General features: G+C 42.3%; 1 protein-coding gene across 4 annotated transcripts in view; it reads left to right on the forward strand.

Moving 5' to 3' along the window:
- The window catches only part of IKZF3 (IKAROS family zinc finger 3), a 187439-nt gene extending 167519 nt beyond the window's left edge, over positions 1-19920 (forward strand). For all 4 annotated transcript variants that reach the window (XM_073608017.1, XM_073608018.1, XM_073608019.1 and 1 more), the window contains one exon: positions 11758-19920. In XM_073608017.1, coding sequence (XP_073464118.1) covers positions 11758-12440 — 683 coding nt within the window. In that variant the 3' untranslated portion in view covers positions 12441-19920. The remainder of the gene's footprint in view (positions 1-11757) is intronic.
- Positions 19921-20373: the final 453 nt, after the last annotated feature.

The raw sequence follows: 20373 nt of genomic DNA on the forward strand, positions 1-20373 counted from the left end.
TTAAGTCAAACATAGTGCAACTAACAATTTTTCTCATACTTAAGGTCATATTTTATCACATTTGTCCTTACTTTTTCGTTTTTAGACCTCAATCAGGCATACATAAATAGTATTCAAAAATAAGTTGCACTAAACACATAAATAATAAATTAAATAGTGAAAATTAAAGCGTCCACCTATCTATCGTTTTTTTTTTTTTAGTTCATTCACAAACTTTTCTTCTCAGCATTACATACTCACATATTGTGTGTAATATGTCCGCCTGTGTCAGATTTCGTCGGAAAGAATAACTCATATTATTCACTGCAGGCGGTTTCCATCTTCATTGTGGGCATTTGAAGCCCACAAGCATTTATTTCCTCGCTCATTCCCGCACATGCTCAGTGGCATCCTGGGAAGCCTGAGACTAGCTCCCAGGAGTCTGTGCGGAGTCTGAGAGAGGCTAGAAACACGCCTACTCCCACGGGAGGAGAACCAGGAAGTGCAAAGAAGAATAGAGAAATAAAAGGTAATTACGGCGATTTAAATTTTTTTAAACGGCATGTCAGCATCTAGGCAAGGAAGAGAATACATACAGATATTGTTCAAAATTTGGGTGGAACCCCGCTTTAAATAAGTAATTCAGTCCATCCAGTGAAATGATATTCAAGGTGATCCCACAATGATAATAGATGAAAATGCACCAAAAAATGAGTGATATTCAGAAAAGTGACTTTCACCTCTTATAGAATGGCCGCTTACCGACTCCCTATAATCTCCTATTACAGGAGATCACACACGCTTTTGGCTCTATACCAAGCCAGGGCCTTTGGTGAATCCAGGGAAAATCGCACTTCAAGAACTTCCACCGCCCCGATTGGGCACGGTCGTACAGGAAACCCAAAGAAAAATAGAAGCCTCCATAGCATAAAATCTTTGTGCCATTTATTGGTTTCAAAATGTAGTACACTTACAAATATGCAAGTAGTTTTTGGCATAAAAACAAGCCGGCTGGCTCAAAGTTGCAGCCCGTCACTCCAGGACCTGCGCGAACACGGTGACGTCAGCACGTCGCTCCTCCCTACACATTTTGTCACAAATTACGTCATCCTGGGGCATACATAAATAGTAATTTTAACAGATTAGCAGTATATTTGAGTTCTGAGCTATGAATGTTAAAAATGTTCCCAGTGTTTAAGAAAAAAAAAAACAACTGGTATCACTGTTACTCTTATTTTTTGTTTGGGATTGTGTCTAACAACCCGTTGGCAGCGTTGTTATTTTAGCAGCTTAGACTGTTGTTCAGGAGATTGTTGAATAGACACTTTTACAAAACACAAATTCCAATAAAGTTGTTCTGCTGCACTCGTCACTTTTTTACCATGAGCAAACTATCCTGAGGACCTGGACCTCGTTCACATGGTGATTCATAAAAACCTGTTATGTTAAAAGCCACTCAGGTTTCAGCTAGTGAGAAAGTGTCAGTGGCTAATTTTCCATGGTGAGAAAGAGGTACAACGCCATACTCAGTAAATAAAGCTGAGAGACGCACAGGGAGCCAGACATGTAAAAGGCAGTATACCTTGATCAGTCATACCATTTTGACCACAGACAGTGAATATCTTGACATTGATTATCTTGTTAAAATGGCACCTGAAACTGGGTGGGATGTATTAGACAGCAAGTAAACACATTGGCCTTGAAGTTGATAGTAGAAAAAAATCGGCAAGCATAAGGATTCGAGTGACTTGACAAGGGCTAAATTGGAATGGTTAGATGACTGGCTCAGAGCAACTCCAAAACTGCAGCTCTTGTGGGAAGTTCCTGGTCTGGAGTGATCAGTTCCTACCAAAAGTGGTTCAAGGAAGGAGCATCGGCGACATGGCAGTAAGTAGCCAAGGCTCATTGATGCATGTGGGGAGAAAAGGCTGGCCCGTGTATCCTGAACCAATAGAAGAGCTACTGTAGCTTAAATTGGTAATGCTGGTTCCTTATAGAAAGGTATCAGAACACACAGTGCATTGCTGTTTGTTGCTTATGGGTCATGCTGACCCATGTCCACAGCCAAAAGCACCTACATCGGGCTTGTGAACATCAGAACTGGACTGCAGAGCAATGGAAAAAGGTGGCCCGGTCTGATGGTAACACAATTTGTACATCATGTGGATGGCCGGGTGCATGTGCATTGGTTACCTGGGAAAGAGATGGAACCAGAATGTACTATGGGAAGAAGGCAAGCCACCAGAGGCAGATATCACAGGTCTAGTGGAGTCCATGCCTTGACAGGTCAGAGCTGTTTTGGCTGCAATTGAGGGACCTACTCAATATTGGGTGGGTGATCATAATGTCATGGCTCATCGGTGTATACTTCCAGTAAGATCCTTTAATCTTCATTAGGGTACCTACTCCCTTGTTTTTTTCAGCTACTCTTTGTTTCTGCTTTGTGCAAGACACTGTGACACCCTGGAAAAAGAGTGGGGCAATCAAATGTTGGCGACTGTTAAATCATCTTCTGTTCTGCATGGGGAAACAATGTTTGCAAAATGCACTGTGTACTAAATGCTGCAGTTACATTTAGTAATGGCAAGAGAGAACATGGCATTTTGCAGTATATGTGCTTCACCCTATGAGTGGAAACAAATCCTTAACAACAACTCAACCACACCGCTACTTATTCATTTCATGGTGGTATGGTGCTTTTGCAAAGCTGAGATGACATATTCAGTGATTGCTGAATCATTAACTACTACTATGAGGAATGAAAGTTTATACTCTTATGCCGCGTACACTGAGCGGACTTTTCAGCATCAAAGGTCCGACGGTCTTTCCAACGGACTTTCGACGGAGTTACGACGGATTTTCGAACGACCGGACTTGCACACACACGAACGGACTAAAGTCTGTTTGAAAATCCTTTGGTTTGAACGTGGGACTAGAATAAGGATGTTCAAATCCAGTAGCCAATAGCTGCCCTTGCGTCCTTTTTTGTCCGTCGGACTAGCATACAGACGAACGGATTTTTCAACCAAACTCGAGTCCATCGGAAACATTTGAAACATGTTCCAAATCTAAAGTCCGTCTGATTTTCGACAGAAAAAGGCAGCTGAAGGTCCGATGAAGCCCACACACGGTCGGATTGTCCAAAGGATTTGTTCCGTCAGACCAGTCCGGTCGAAAAGTCCGGTCGTGTGTACACGGCTTAAGTACTCATTTATGTGGTCAAGTCGCAGTTTTATGCAATAGCCCCACACAGCCTGGGTCATACTTGAAGTGTTGTTCTCCAATCCTGTGTAGAGGAACAATTCATACACTTTCTTTCAGTATGTGAAGTGGAAGGTGCAGCTTTCTGCACCAGAACCCTTGAGGCTTAACTCAAACTGTAGTTTAAAGCGGTTGTAAACTGCCAGAAAAAAATAAAAAAATAAATGGGCATCCCTGCAGGTTTAAGTCATAATTTACTAGTATGCACTGCAAACTATCACATTTTGACAGATTTACTTGGACACGGAGCCCTCCAATACAGCGCTGTCACAGCTCCCCCCGTGCTTCCATCTTCATCCAGTCTTCCTTCTGGGTCTGCGGAATCCAGCTCTATGAATGAGCGGGGCCGCAATGACCTCACTCACGCGCATGCATGTGGGAGCTCCAGCTCCGGCACAAAGGGTATGCCGTCCCTTCAGAGCGCAAGCGCCGATGAGGTCACCGGCTGCATGCTGTGTGAATTTCTCCTAAACAGTGCAAGTTTAGGAGATATTCATTGTACCTACAGGTAAGCCTTATTATAGGCTTACCTGTAGGTACATGTTAAAAAGTGGACTTTACTTCCACTTTAACTTATCTGCCTATATAAATATCAGGCAGCATTTCATGTGTGTCATGGGGTTTCTATCTTCAGCCTGGTGTATTGAAACACTTGGCTGAAAAACCTGCCACTTTCCCAGAATTCCAACCAAAACTTTGCCACACCCACTTTTGGCTACGCTCTCAAGTGCCACATTTTTTGGAACCTTCTGAGGTATCCCTCCTAATTATTTCCAAATGTTAGCATGGCCGATAGAGGGCAATAAAAAATGTAATAAAAAGGTGGACACTGATGAAGGAGGAGGAGAATAACCAGAGATAAGAAGACCTTGTATGGGTGATTATACAGTAAAGAAGAATTATGAGAGCAGAGTGGGCATATATCAAAAGTGAGAGAAATTATCATAAAGGGGAAAAGTTCAGGTATAAAATAAATAGGGAAAATGATGAGAGCAGAGTGGGCATGCATGGAAAATGAGTGAAATGATCACAGTGGGAAGAAGAGAGGGTATGGGTGTAAGAGGAGGAGAATAATTATAGAAGGCAGGAGAGTAGCTTGGATGGAAATAGAGTAGAGTGATGAGAGCAGAGTGGGCATGCATGGAAAGTGAGCGAAATAGAGAGGAGGAGAGTGGACATGGGTGGAAGAGGAGGAGAACAATTATTAAGGGTAAGAGAGCTGGTATGGGTGGAAATCTCTACATTTGTTCACATGACATCTCAAAGCCACAGTTGTTGCTGGATGATTTCCCATTACTGGAAAGTGTGATTGCATGTCTGAATGACATAGCTACTGTATATACAGTAGTGTCCAGGACGTGTCATTGATTTTGGGTCCTGCTGTGGTTGATGTTTGAATGGTGTATCTCTATAGAAAAGTATTTCCTCTTCGTTCCACCAGCCCAGCATATAATATTAGTAATGTCTCCCAGGCCTGTCCTACCCTAACAGCAGACATGAACAGTAGTGAAGTTGAAGAAGGTAGGTGCGTGGGCACAGTAAATTTGGGTAAATAGCAGTCCATTGACCAGTGCACAGTGGCAAAAGCAATGATATAAAGCAACACAGAGATAAATATTAGGGAAATATGCAAGTTTGATTAAATGCTCAGGAGGGAACTGATAACACTCTGGATCATGTATGAACAGTTACGCCTCCCTTCTGTGGGCATACCGTTTCTGCCTACATTTTTGAAGTTATTGCAGATGGGGACAGTGTAAGCTGGAGGAAACATCTCAGGGGAAAGCTATCTCGGTGCAGATTATCTCAGAACAAAGTGCTGAAAAAACTGACTGGGGATGGTTAGAACCTGTGCCAGGTGTTTATTACCATAGCTGTGTCCTTGTTCTGTGACACCAGTTTACTTCACTGTCATTTTTTTTTCTGGTGTCATATAGGGTTGCCACCTGTCCAGGATTCACCCTGACAGTTCGGGTTTGGAATCCTGTGTCCAGGTTTCAGTCTGCCTGAAACCTGGACAGATTATTTAGACAAGGCTGTGGCTCCCCAAGTAACTGAGATAGTCACACAAAAATCTGTTGCCATCTGGGAGCTGTGGGCCGCTGTCTGGGGGCAGGTTTGGCATCACTGGGGGGGTGGGTGATAATGTCAGCAAGAGCAGTTTGGCCACACCCACTGTTCGCCGCAGCGCACTGCATTACCACTCTCCTTGAGGCACCCAAAAGGTGTCCCAGGTCTTTTATAATCCTATAGTATATACTAAGGGAAAAAAAGTGTCCTGTAAAGTGTTCGGGTTTGGCTTGAAGAAAAGGTGGCAACCCTAATGTCATAGGGACAGAGTATCACCCAAGCAGCACAGCATTACAAAAATCTGACAGAGGTTCCAACTCTTCTCCAGGCTCCAAAAAATTACAAACAGTGGAAAGATTCTTGGTTTTGGGTACCATATTGGTACCATGGCATTCTTGACTTTTAAACATATATGATGGATGCAGTGTGCCTTTAATATTTAATGTAGTCTCCAAACGTTGGTAGTATCCTAACTGGCTATGAATACGATCATATTATCCTAACACGGTAATACACTTACATGTGCCCAAAGCTGAGCATGTCATTCCAAATGATAGATGACTTGCGTACATTTAAACTCGTCTCCTGTGTATGTAACAAGGTTAGACAGGCTGCTTTGTCTAGTTTTTTTCAAGGACGTAAAAGTAGATATGGACAAGAAATTTTCAAGAGAGCCAAAAATAGAGGTGAGAGTTTTAAAGGATTGTGTCAGGCAGAGAACACACGTTTTATGTGCATTGGGGTTTATTTACTAAAGGCAAATCCACTTTGCACTACAAGTGCACTTGGAAGTGCAGTCGCTGTAGATCTGAGGGGGACATGCAAGGAAAATAAAAAACAGCATATTTGCTTGCACATGATTGGATGATAGAAATCAGCAGAGTTTCCCCTCATTTCAGATCTTCCCCTCAGATCTACAGCGACTGCACTTCCAAGTGCACTTGTAGTGCAAAGTGGATTTGCCTTTAGTAAATCAACCCCAATGTACATAAAACGTGTGTTCTCTGCCTGACCAACCCCACAATGTTACATTGTCAGTATAATGGCACAAGTGAACTGACTTTTCTACATGGCATAATCTTCATTTTACTAGAGTTTTCAGAACTCCAACTGTGTTCTCCCGATAGTTTGCAATTGTTCTTTCATCCTCCCCATTTTTCCCACATTATGATGTAATACTTTAATAATGACATTAAATAATAAGATAATAAATACAGTTTACCCAATGGCTGGTGTGGAATGCTGGATAAAATGACACTAAGACCCCTTTCACACTGAGGCGTTTTTCAGGTGCTTTAGCGTTAAAAAAAGTGCCTGAAAGAAGCCTCATCTGCAATACCAATATGAAAGCCCGAGTGCTTTCACACTGAGACCCCTTTCACACTGGGGCATTTTTCAGGCACTTTAGCGTTAAAAAAAAAGCACCTGTAAAGCGCCTGAAAGAAGTCTCATCTGCAATCCCAATGTGAAAGCCCGAGTGCTTTCACACTGGGGCGCTGCGCTGGCAGGGCGTCAAAAAAAGTCCTGCAAGCAGCTTCTTTGCAGCGCTTTCGTGTTTTTGCCACCGGGCTGGGTGCGCCGATGGCCCGAGCCCTTTCACACTGCCAGCGCCCGAAAAACGCCCCAGTGTGAAGGGGATCCTAAGCGGCGCTTTACCAGCATTTTTCGGGCGTTGGCAGTGTGAAAGGGCTTGGGCTTTCACATTGCGATTGCAGATGAGGCTTCTTTCAGGTGCTTTACAGGCACTTTTTTTAACGCTAAGGCGCCTGAAAAACGCCCCAGTGTGAAAGGGGTCTAAGGCCGGTCATAAACAGACACTTAGGCTAGGTTTCCACTATTGCGACCTGAAAGTTGCATGATTTTGCCATGATATTTTGACACGATTTTTGCCGTGATTTTGATGCGACTGGAAACAATGCCTGTGTATTCTTAAGGTCTATGGACCTCAGGTCGCATCAAAGTGGGACCAAAGTAGTGCAGGAACTACTTTAAAGTCGCTGCAACTTGAAGTCGCACAGATATGAACGGTACTCATTGGAAATCATGGGGAACGACTTGTCATGCGACTTTGCAGTCCCAAGTCGTATGACAAGTCGCACAAGTGGAAACCGAGCTTACTTTGGGTTCACATCTGTGCGATGTACTACACAATGGGGTTGATTTTCTAAAGGCAAATAGATTGTGCACTTTGCAGTTGCTTCAGAGCTTAGCAAATGAGGTAAAGCTTCACATTGCAAAAAGTACTCAATCATGTTTAAGGAACATAAAAAAAAAATGCATTTTTTCTTGCACGTGATTGGATGATGGAAGTCAGCAGAGTTTTTGCTCATTTACTAAGCTCTGGAGCAACTGCTCTTGCATAGTGCAACTACACTTTGCAAAGTGCACAGTGTATTTGCCTTTTATTCAATCAACCATAATGTGTTGTAACAGGACAGCCCATTTATATAAAGGGCTGTCTGCTGCATCTACAGTAATTTTCGCTGCACCAAAACAGATGGTACTTTGTTACCATGCATTTTGGCAAGGTGTGTTGGGGTGCCATTAAAGGAGAAGTACAGTCAAAGCTCATTCGGCTGTACTTCGCCTGTGGATCACAGGAGTGCAGTCCGTTCTACACTCCTGTGGACCATTTTCAGCAGGCAGCAGCCTGAAGCCCTTTGTAGGCTGATATCACGGACCCGGTCCAGGCTCAAGAAAGCTTGCGACCATATGATCGGGATCCACCCAAATCAAGCGATCAACAATGTTTTATCACTCGGTTCTCATTGTTGGAGCCGGCGGGGGGACATCCACCGAGGTAAGTATACTTCTTGAAAAAAAATGCTATACTCCACTTCTCTTTTAAGAGCACTATGCATCAAAAGGTCTCCATATACACTATATTAGTAAACTATTGGGACGCCTGCCTTTACACGCACATGAACTTTAATGACATCCCAGTCTTAGTTCTTAGTGTTCAATATTAAGTTGGCCTACCCTTTGCAGCTTCAATTCTTCTGAGAAGGCTGTCCACCAGGTTTAGGAGTGTGTCTATGGGAATGTTTGACCATTCTTCCAGAAGCGCATTTGTGAGGTCAGGCACTGATGTGGATGAGAAGGCCTGGCTCGCAGTCTCCCCTCTGTGCAGGCCAGTCAAGTTACTCCACCCCAAACTCGCTCATCCTTTTTATGGACCTTGCTTTCTGTATTGGTGCGCAATCATGTTGGAATAGGAAGGAGCCATCCCAAAACTGTTCCCACAAAGTTGGGAGCATGAAATTGACCACAATATCTTGGTATCCTGACGCCTTAAGAGTTCCTTTCACTGGAACTAAGGGGCCAAGCCCAAACCTGTGAAAAACAACCCCACCCCATAATCCCCCCTCCACTAAATGATTTGCCCCTGTGCACAAAGCAAGGTCCATAAAGACATGGATGAGTGAGTTTGGGGTGGAGGAACTTGACTGGCCTGCACAGAGTCCTGATCTCAACCCGATAGAACATCCTTGGATGCATTAGAGCGGAGACTGCGAGGCAGGCCTTTTTGTCCACATCAGTGCCTGACCTCGCAAATGTACTTCTGGAAGAATGGTCAAACATTCCCATAGACACACTCCTAAACCTTGTGGACAGCCTTCCCAGAAGAGTTGAAGCTGTTATAGCTAAAAAAGGGTGGGCCAACTCGTGGATTTTTTGTTCGAAGGATTTTGGCTCCAACTTGTCTTGCGGTCACACAAATGTTGGGCAACAATTACGAACATAGCGACGTACAAGACGTACGTGATGTCTCCATTGTCAACACTAGTTTTAGAAGACCGAGCGCTTCCGGCTTGTACTTGATTCCGAGCATGCGTGAACTTTTGTGCGACGGACTTGTGTACACACGATCAGAAAGTCTGACAACAAAGTTTTGTTGGTGGAAAATTTGAGAACCTGCTAGGCAACATTTCTTGGCGGAAAGTCCGACAACAAATGTTTGATGGAGCATACACACGCTCAAACTTTCAGCCGACAAGCTCACATCCAACATTTGTTTCGGAAAATCTGATCGTGTGTACACGGCATAAGACTGGGATGCCATTAAAGTTGATGTGTGTGTAAAGGCAGGTGTTCCAATACTTTTGGTAATATAGTGTATATCTCTGGTATATCCAGATATTCTGGTCCCTTTTCATCTTGGGGGATGCTTTTGGAAGGACAGAGCCATTGCATTGCCTATGTGAATTTGCTTTAAAGCCTGGTTCACACCTATGCATTTTTTAGTGCATTTTCAGTTTTGTAGAAACACACTACAGTCCATTTAACATGGTTTCCTATGGATGTAGTTCATATCTGTGCATTTTATGGAAAGGGCCCGGGTTTTTTTTTCTGGTTTTTGGTTCCATAACCTGCATAAGTGTGAATTAGGCCGTTAATCAGGCAGTTCTTTTTTTGTCATATGGCTGGCTGATGTTCAGTGGCATCTCCAGCTTTCATATTTAGGGGGGGCACATGGGGGGACAGGGACAAAAGTAGGGGGGCAACTATAAAATGCATATATATATATATATATATATATATATATCCTGGGGCCCTTTACTACGACCCCACAACAGCCCTTTCACATGTTCTGCAGTGAGCTCCCTTCCTACTGTATTGGGGTCCCCCAGGGTGGCAGAAAACAAGAGATATATCTCACCAGCATACCAAGAAAATATAGGGATCCAAAGCAGTGGGAGAACTATCAGGGTTGCAAAGGTTGTCTTGCCCCTGGTGTTCTGCCACTGTGGGGTTTCCCAGCCTCCTCTTGCTGCCCTGCCCGTGCTATTGACTGCTCTGGTCTGGCATCTCTTGGAATTTACAGGCTGGTCCTCCTGTCCTAAGGATGGGAGAAATCAGTCTGTTTTTTCAGTAACTGAGAGTCCTGGTGGAGTCCTTCCTGCAACTCGCTCTTCTCCCTGCCAATGAGGATGCAGGGGAAGGAGCAGATCGGGCGGCCGTGGTTGTGTGAGCGCTCGCATTATGCAGTGTCAGCAAGCTGATGGAGGGGGGAGGAATCACCCTCAGGAGCTGACTGGGGACTCTCTCCCTCTTAGACATTGATTTTTTGTAGAAATCAATGTTTTTTTTTTATTGGGGGGGGGCACATGGTGGGGCACAGCATAATGTTGGGGGGGTCAGGGCCCCTTCTGGCCCCCCCCCCCCAGGGTCGCCATTGCTGATGTCTACCTCTAATGCCCGTACACACGATCGGACTTTCCGACAACAAAACCGTCTATTTTTGTTCGAAGGATGTTGGCTCCAACTTGTCTTGCATACACACGGTCACACAAATGGCCAACAGTTACGAATGTAGTGACGTACAAGACGTACGTGATATCTCCATTTCGAACGCTAGTTTTATGAGACCGAGCACTTCTGGCTCGTACATGATTCCAAACATGCGTGGACTTTTGTGCGACGGACTTGTGTACACACGATCGGAAAGTCCGACAACAAACATTTGATGGCGGAAAATTTGAGAACCTGCTAGCCAACATCTGGTCCGACAACAAATATCCGATGGAGCATACACACATTCGGACTTACCGCCGACAAGCTCACATCCAACATTTCCCGTCGGAAAATCAGATTGTTTGTACACAGTATAAGAGAACCACTTACTAGTTGGATACATTATATGGATACTGCACTACAAGTGGACTCCTCGCCAGCCTTCTACCAAAATTTAATTGTGATATGATTTCTAATATAACATAGCGGTAGTGGTACCAGTGTATGAGATTTATTCTTGGTCAAGATTTTTAGAATTTATATGATTTTAATTTGTTTATGAATAAAGTATATTTTTTATTTTACACTTCATTCAAATGTGTCATATTTTTAAGTGGTTTGTTTTTTTCTTTTTTGTAAAGGGGTTGGTATTCAAAGTCTAGTTTTCCTTTTTTTAATTATAATTCAGACATAAAACACTTCTCATCAGATGAGAAGTTGGGACTACTGATCTGCATACTGATTCTGGGTCAATAAATCAGAATGTACTGGTGCCAGAGAATCCATATAAAAGCCAGACAGCTAGCATTTTCAGAATGAATTTAGCAATGGCAGCTCAAATATAAGTCTGATTGCAGGTTTCTCTCAAGTCTTTCTGTACATTAGTTTGATTTATGCAGCACAGATATGTAGATGAAGGATGGCTGGGTGGTTGCTAGGTGGATGTTTATGAAAAAAAAGGAGAAACAAAAGCGCAAACCCCATAGTGTAAGATGTAAAAGTAAAAACGATTTATTAAATGATAAAATGCACTCACAAAAGTGACGTGTACTGGGTGAAACAGCCTAGGTTGTTTAAGGACCAGGAATAGCAAGGCAGTAACCAGAAACCTTGAATGACTATTACCTGTCACCAAAGCATTGATGTTTCTTTTTGAGCTTTAACTTTTGATTGTACTAACTTCTTCTGGCTGTTGTGTGTTCCTTTCCTCAGGAGAAAAGAGGCAGTGTTTTGAGGTGCCGTACAACAGTTTCCTGTATGATAAGGATCATGACATGATACCTCCACGATTGTTGGAACATAATACAGGGAGCGCTATAGCCTACATGAGTCCAGGAGTCTTACGTCCACTGGTCCACACTCCGCCTACCCCTACTGCTGAAATGGTGCCTGTTATCAGCAGCCTCTACCCACTACCACTCACTCGTATTGATATGTCTAATGGACACTTACCGTCCCAGCCAGTCAAGGAGAAGAAGCCAGCTCCAGAAAGGGGCCTGTCCCCAGGTGCTAATGCTCATGACTCAACTGACACAGATAGTAGCCATGAAGAAAGGGCGTCTTATCCCCCTGCATTACATGCCGGCCAAATGCGGACAAACAGTGTTCTGCAGCCCCCCAAAGAGCACTCCAGGAGCTTTGACATCTTGAAACACTCTGGTCTATCACAGCGTGAGCTTCTGCAGCTCCTAAGAAAAGATGGGTGCCCCTTAGGCATGTACCGATGTGACCACTGTCATGTTCTTTTTCTGGATTATGTCATGTTCACCATCCACATGGGATGCCATGGTTTTCGAGATCCCTTTGAATGCAACATGTGTGGGCATCGTAGCCAGGATCGCTATGAGTTCTCATCTCACATTGCACGTGGTGAACACCGGCTTGGAATGAATTAGCATCCCTGTTGACACCTATGTCCAAGACAACATTAACCAGAATGCTGGTTCCTTGCCATTGCAGCTAAAAAATATATTTGAAAATGTGGGACATTTTTTAATTGCTAAAGAAATAAGTCCTGTTTTTAAGAATTATTATTGTATCTTAAAACTTTACAGATCTACAAACGGGTGGATGGATATACAAGAGGCAGCTCCAGACAGGCAGCCAAATACCTGTTAGAAACGTATATGTAGAAACTGTTTTAAATGAACAAAGATTTGTAAAGCAATGTACATATTTTAATGATCCGCAAACCCTACTGTGTTAGGAGACTGCATAGCAGACTGCTGTATAGACATCTCTGCCAGTGACACCAGCTGACCTACAGAATGATTTATTGATTGAAAGATTATATATATACAGCGGGTAAAATAAGTATTGAACACGTCACCATTTTTCTAGGTAAATATATTTCTAAATGTGCTTTTGCATTGAAATTCATAGAAAGAAGCCAAAACAAATAAGTTCAGAAAATAAGCTATGTGTATTAGAATGACACAGGGAAAAAGAATTGAACACATGTATTAAAATGGAATGGCACAGGGAAAAAGCATTTAACACATGAAGGGTGGTTCAAAAAGGCATGGAAAGCCAAGACACCAGCTGAAGTCTATCAGTAATTAGAAAGCAATCCTATCCCTTGTCAGTGAAAATTAATATTAGCTGGTTCAGTCTCAACTGATGGCCTATAAAAAGGTGTCTCATTACCAAGATGTCACACAAGAAACATCTCATGATGGGTAAAAGCAAAGAGCTCTCTCAAGACCTTCACAAACTTATTGTTGCAAAACATACTATTTCTAAACTTCTGAATATTCCAGTAAGCACTGTTGGGGCCATAATCTGGAAGTGGAAAGAATATAATTTCAATATATACCAACGACCAGGTGCTCCTCGCAAGATTTCTGACAGAGGAGTGAAACAAATTATTAGAAGAGCTGTCCAAAAGCCAAGGCACACTTGTGGAGAGCTTCAGAAAGACCTGGAATTAGCAGGTACAATTGTTTCAAAGAAAACAATACATAATGCACTTAACCGCCATGGCCTGTATGCACACTCTCCACAAAAGACTCAATAGCTAAAGAAAAAGCATGTTGAAGCTCATTTAAAGTTTGCTGCACAACATTTAGACAAGCATGTAAAATACCGGGAGAATATGAGACCAGAAAATGAGACCAAAATTCAATAATTTGAATGCTATAATACACATTTTGTTTGGAGGTCAAATGGTACTGCATATCACCCCAAAAACACCTCCATACCAACAGTGAAGTTTGGAGGCGTCTTGAAGCTGTCATTACCAACAAATGATTTTGTATTTAATACATTAGTGTGTTCAATACTTTTTCCCTGTCATTCTATTTTATTACACATAACTTAATTTCTGAAGTTCTATTTGTTTTGATTTCCTTTGTATGTATGGATTGCATGAGTCGTGAAAATGTCATGTCAATAGCACCTTTAGAATTATATTTACTTAGAAAAATGGTGTTTAATACTTATTTCATCTGCTGTATATATATATATATATATATATATATATATATATATATATATATATATATATATATATATAGGCCCTGAATGAACCTTAACATAGGATGAGAAAAAGGACTTTGATTAAGTCATGGTGCTGGAGCTTCGTTCAGTATTGACATCCAGAACTAATATAGAAATGAAGGAGTTGAAAGCTTATTTGGTGTTAATTGCATTGAGATTCTACTGTTCAGTCAGTCCTGCACAATCTTTTTTTGTTTCTTTTAAAATTAATACTGTACTCTTTTTTAAACTTTCTTTTTTCCAATATCCTAAATGTTACAAACATAGATATTTGCTGTACCATTACCTGTACAGAGATACCAAATATAAAATGTACAACCATTGAGGTTATGATGATGTGGGCCAAAGTAGCTGACAGCCTTCCCTTAAGCCTGGTCATAGATGATATGATTTTCTTTGGTTGCAGGAAAGAAAATTGCTTGATTTCCCCCATCCCCCATCCCTGATCCCTCCCGTGGAGCTATTGTGTTCTCCCAGCGGTGGGGGGGGGGGGCATGAGGACCCGCCCCTGCTGGGAGAACACAGTGATTATTGCTAGCAAAAATAGCATCCTAAAAATTTGACATGCTGGTTGTATAGACGATCAATAGATGATAGACGATATTGTATGGTCAGTCAATATATATTGACTTGGGTACAACCAGCATGTCCATACATAGTTCGAATCTCAGCCAGTCCCTGCAGAACCAGACAAGATTCAAACCATCTATGGCCAGCTTTAGCAATGCTGTGAAGAAGATTATTGTTTTGAAACCAAAGGGATTTATATAACATTGTTGCATCGCAAGTAAAAAAACAAACATGGGGTTTAATCCCCATGTAGAAAAAATTATGCAAAATATTTAATTGTACTTAACTGTTCATGGTGTTTGAAAGCACGGGTATTTTCTAAAAAGAAAACCATTTCTTTAATTTCAATATAACAATGTTAAGCTTTCTAGCTCTCATCAGTGCAAGATTTAGCATTGGACATTCTCTGTACTCTAAGTCCCCTTTCACATGAGGGCAGAGTCTGTTTTGATTGGCAGGAGATCTGTCCATTGATCCCCTGCTGATCAGAGCAGAGCAGGTGGATGACAGGTCCCTGTCCATTCAGTTTATGCAGACAGAGCCCGCTCTGCTCTATGGGCAGCCAGGTGTAAATGGGCTCCGCTGCCCGTTTACACCCGACTAGATCTGATCCGATCCACTTACACAAAGGAGGATGGATCCCCTTACATTTGTTTTTAGGGGACTGGATCGGATCAGAGGTAGGCGGGTGTAAACAGACACAAGTACAAATAGGGGTGAATGGACTGTCTGATCAGGTCCACCCTTAACTCTGACAGGCGGACCTGATTAAAATGATTGTGTGAAAGGGGCCTTATATGGACACTTTATTTACATTTCTCAATGTGAACAAAAACTTAATGTTGTGTTATTGGTTTGATAGCAGGCACCACGAAGTGCATCTTTAAAAAAAAAAAGTCAGATGTTTCCTGCAGGCCCCTAACCTGAATATAATAAGTGCAAATCCTAAATAAGAGCCAAAGTAAAGTGAAACTCCAGGATTTAGAAACATCTCTGTTCCCAATGTGTAAATAAGGGTAGATTTAGCCATACATCAAAATCTCCCTTTCCTCTGAAGCCCGACCCACGTTTTGATTACTCTCCAGAGGCTACTGAGAGGTGGTGAGGAGGCAATGCAATGCCTCCTCATTGCCTGTTTTAACCCCATTTTTGGCAACCTCGTGCATTGCAGTAAATCGTATCCGCGGCATGTCAACCCCCCCAGTCTGCTGCCTAATGCAGCTTAAGGGGGGCAGTTGGCGGGTGGCAAAAAAGGCATCTCAACCACGCATTTTTGCCACCCCCCACAACCACATATATATTTGAAACCTCAATGTTCCCTTCCCTGAGTTGCGAAGCTTTTCAGCCATTTATTTCAGTACCATAACATAAATAGTTTTGCGTCTGTTGGATAGCACAACCCCTGCTATACTACTGGCCCGCTCTGGATATGACAAGGTGTGGGTCTCATAGACTAGTGTCCTTTTGCCGTCTCCACTCCCCTTGGCCAGTCACAGAACACCATGTATTTACAGAAGTAAACGTGTTGAATTTATGGCACTATAATTAATGGCTGAATTGCTCCACAACTCAGGAGAAGTAACATTCATTTACAGTATCAAAAGTGAGTACACCCCTCATATTTTTGTAAATATTTTATTCTATCTTTTCACGTGACAACACTAAAGAAATGACACTCTGCTACAATGTAAAGTAGTGAGTGTACAGCTTGCATAACAGTGTATATTTGCTGTCCCCTCAAAATAACTCAACACACAGCTATTAATGTCTAAACCGCTGACAACAAAAGTGAGTACACCCCTAAATGAAAATGTCCAAATTGGGCCCAAAGTGTCAATATTTTGTGTGGCCACCATTATTTTCCAGCACTCCCTTAACCCTCTTGGACATGGAGTTCACCGGAACTTCTCAGGTTGCCACTGGAGTCCTCTTCCACTCCTCCATGACGACATCACGGAGCTGGTGGATGTTAGAGACCTTGTGCTCCTCCACATTCTGTTTGAAGATGCCCCACAGATGCTCAATAGGGTTTAGGTCTGGAGACATGCTTGGCCAGTACATCACCTTTACCCTCAGCTTCTTTAGCAAGGCAGTGGTCATCTTGGAGGTATGTTTGGGGGCGTTACCATGTTGGAATACTGCCCTGCGGCCCAGTCTCCGAAGGGAGGGGATCATGCTCTGCTTCAGTATGTCACAGTACATGTTGGCATTCATGGTTCCCTCAATGAACTGTAGCTCCCTAGAGCCGGCAGCACTCATGCAGCCCCAGACCATGACACTCCCACCACCATGCTTGACTGTAGGCAAGACACACTTGTCTTTGTACTCCTCACCTGGTTGCCGCCACACTCTCTTGACACCATATGAATCAAATACATTTATCTTGGTCTCATCAGACCACAGGACATGGTTCCAGTAGTCCATGTCCTTAGTCTGCTTGTCTTCAGCAAACTGTTTGCAGGCTTTCTTGTGCATCATCTTTAGAAGAGGCTTCCTTATGGGATGACAGCCATGCAGACCAATTTGATGCAGTGTGCGGCGTATGGTCTGAGCACTGACAGGCTGACCCCCCAACCCTTCAACCTCTGCAGCAATGCTGGCAGCACTCATACCTCTATTTCCCAGAAACAACCTCTGGATATGATGCTGAGCACGTGCACTCAACCTCTTTGGTGGACAATGGTGAGTCCTGGTTTGAGTGGAACCTGTCCTGTTAAACTGCTGTATGGTCTTGGCCACCGTGCTGCAGCTCAGTTTCAGGGTCTTGGCAATCTTCTTATAGCCTAGGCCATCTTTATGTAGAGCAACAATTCTTTTTTTCAGATCCTCAGAGAGTTCTGTGCCATGAGGTGCCATGTTGAACTTCCAGTGACCAGTATAAGTGAGTGAGAGTGATAACACCAGATTTAACACACCTGCTCCCCATTCACACCTGAGACACTAACGAGTGACATGACATCGGGGAGGGAAAATGGTGCTAATTGGGCTCAATTTGGACATTTTCACTTAGGGGTGTACTCACTTTTGTTGCCAGCAGTTTAGAAATGAATGGCTGTGTGTTGAGTTATTTTGAGGGGACAGCAGTTGTTATACAAACTGTACACTCACTACTTTACATTGTAGCAAAGTGTCATATCTTCAGTGTTGTCATATGAAAAGATATAATAAAATATTTACAAAATGTGAGGGGTGTACTCACTGTTGTGAGATACTGTATACATCGGGCACAGGGAGTTTTCTAAATTCTGGAATTCTACTTTATGAGCTATAGCCCCACTCATATTACCGACCCCCCACACAGTCCTGCAATATTCACCATGCGACTCTCTATAGGTTGCATTGGCAAAGGGACGCCCACATTGTGCTGAGTTATCCCACATTACTGGCATGGCTAAAGATTTTAGGGGTCCAGGTGCAAGTTTTGGTCAGGCCCCTCCTCTTCTGTGGCATTTTACTCAACACCCTTCCCCAATGGTCACCTTTTTCTGTTTTGCCTGATGCATCCTCTTCTCTTTACAGATCGAGAGATCAAATAAGCAAGCACAAGGAATGCATAGAATGGCCCTAATGTTTCAGTTACAAAGGAGCTTTCCCTTCAGCCATGGAGGATCACTTCTATGGGCTGTAAGTTTATACACCACAGTGCAGAATAATAAGTGGCAATGGTGGGGGAATGAAGGACTCGGCCCAGGTCTTGATAAAATAAAAGTCCAGCTGCAGCTGTAACTGCCAATGTTTTACAGATGTGGAATTGAATTGAAAGTCATAGTTGTATACATCAAGCACAGATTCCAGGGTCCCTGGGTTGCGTGGGAATGAATTTAACCACTTCAATATTGAGCTTGAATGACAAATGAGCAGTCATGCTACACTGTACCCATATGCCATTTTGTTCACACAAATAGAGCTTTCTTTTGGTGGTATTTAATCACCACTGGGTTTTTATTTTCTGCTAAACAAATGAAAACATTTTGAAATAAAAAAAAAAAAAATTTTTAGTTTCAGTTATAATATTTTGAAAATAAGTAAATTTTCTCCTTCGCTGGTGTGCACTGATGAGGCTGCACTGATAGGTTGCACTGATGAGGCGGCACATATGGGCATTGATGAGGCTGCAAAAAACTTAAATTACAGGGTAACTCAACTTTTGTCAAACAAAAAAAATTAAATAAAAAAATAATTAATTCTGCTCCTCTACAAATTAATGTATTGGTCTGCTGTTAAGGACCTTTGACTTGCATATTTGTTTCTCTTTCTGTCTGTAACTTTGAATAGAATAAAACCTTATAATTAAAAAAAAAAAAAAAAAGTAAAACAAAGTATAGCATATAAAATTGCTACACAAACAACATTGAATTTTTCACTTTTCCTTTTCACTCTGCAGTCATGGTTATTATCTGTAAAATGCAATGCAATATGGTAACCTGGAGGCCTTCTGTACACAGCTGGTATATAGAACTTCCCCAGAAATGTCATTTCCTGGTTCTGTGATTGGCTCGCTGATTTTCCCAGTAGCCTGCACTAAGATACAAGTCGGATTTTAGGCATCCCCTGCAACAAAAATGTCATTTTGGCAAGATAAAGGGTTACTCACTTCTAAAGGGATGCATGTCCTGTAACTTTTCTCATCAGAACCATGAAAGTGCACCAGCTGATTAATATGAATGAATCAATCCCATTCTGAATCATTTTCCAAAGACAGAAAATGAAACAAACAGCTTTCTCTGTAGGTAGGAATCTGCAAAACAGTTTGTTAAAATCCTTGCAATGTATTTCGATCACCCAGAGGGGAATATTTTTTTCCCAACAAAAGTGGAGTTACTCCTTGACATCAGCAAAGTGTATGAACACTCTGCAAATGTTGGCACCCACAGTACAGAACTATTAATGATGGGTTCATGCCATGCCAGAATGCTGATGGAACTCAGTTGCAGCTGGAAGGAAATTGCATTCACATTCCATTTCCCACCAACCTTACCGGACTAGAAACACCCACTCTAGCAAAACGCCATATTCTCAGACCATAATTTTGAGTTTAGTTTTGCTTTTAGATGCTTACTAACAGGCCAACAACACAACTTAATAAATTTTTTCCTGTGTACAGGTTTGATTAAATATATTAATACATGTTTTTTGTGTGTTTGAATTATTAATTATATTTGTTTTTTTTGTATATTTGGCTATCATCTTGAAGAGGAAGTTTTATATTAAAAATGCTGAATGAATTTTAAAAATAATAAAGAAATGCTTAAGACATTGGAAGTGCAAATATTGTACCATTAAACCTGTGTTTAATGTGTTTTTTTACTTAGTTAGTATGTATTTTTTTGTGAATGACTTCATAACTTGCAAGAAATCTATGCAATAAGCTGTGTCAGCGGCTGTATAAGTGAGCAGCTGATTGTCTATGGTCCAGAGCATGTATGTGCTCCCATCAAAGTCCCCTCTTACATCAGAGTCCCTATTAGAGTTCTCCCTTGTGTCAGAATCCCAATTATAGTCCCCCCCCCTTACCTCAAGATCCCCCTTAGTATCTGTGTCACCTTCAGATTACCCCCTTACATCTGTGTCTCCCTCAGATCCCCCTTTACGTCTGTGGCCCCATCAGAGCCTTTTTTGCACATCTGTATCTCCATCAGAGTTTTTCTGCACATCTGTGTCCCCATCAGAGTCTCCTTCCACATTTGTGTCCCCATCAAAGATTCCTTATACATCTGTGTGTCCATCAGAGCCTTTCTGTCCATCTGTGTCCTCGTCAGA

Source organism: Aquarana catesbeiana, linkage group LG12 (assembly GCF_042186555.1).
Source record: "Aquarana catesbeiana isolate 2022-GZ linkage group LG12, ASM4218655v1, whole genome shotgun sequence".
In the NCBI taxonomy this organism is placed as follows: Eukaryota; Metazoa; Chordata; class Amphibia; order Anura; family Ranidae; genus Aquarana; species Aquarana catesbeiana.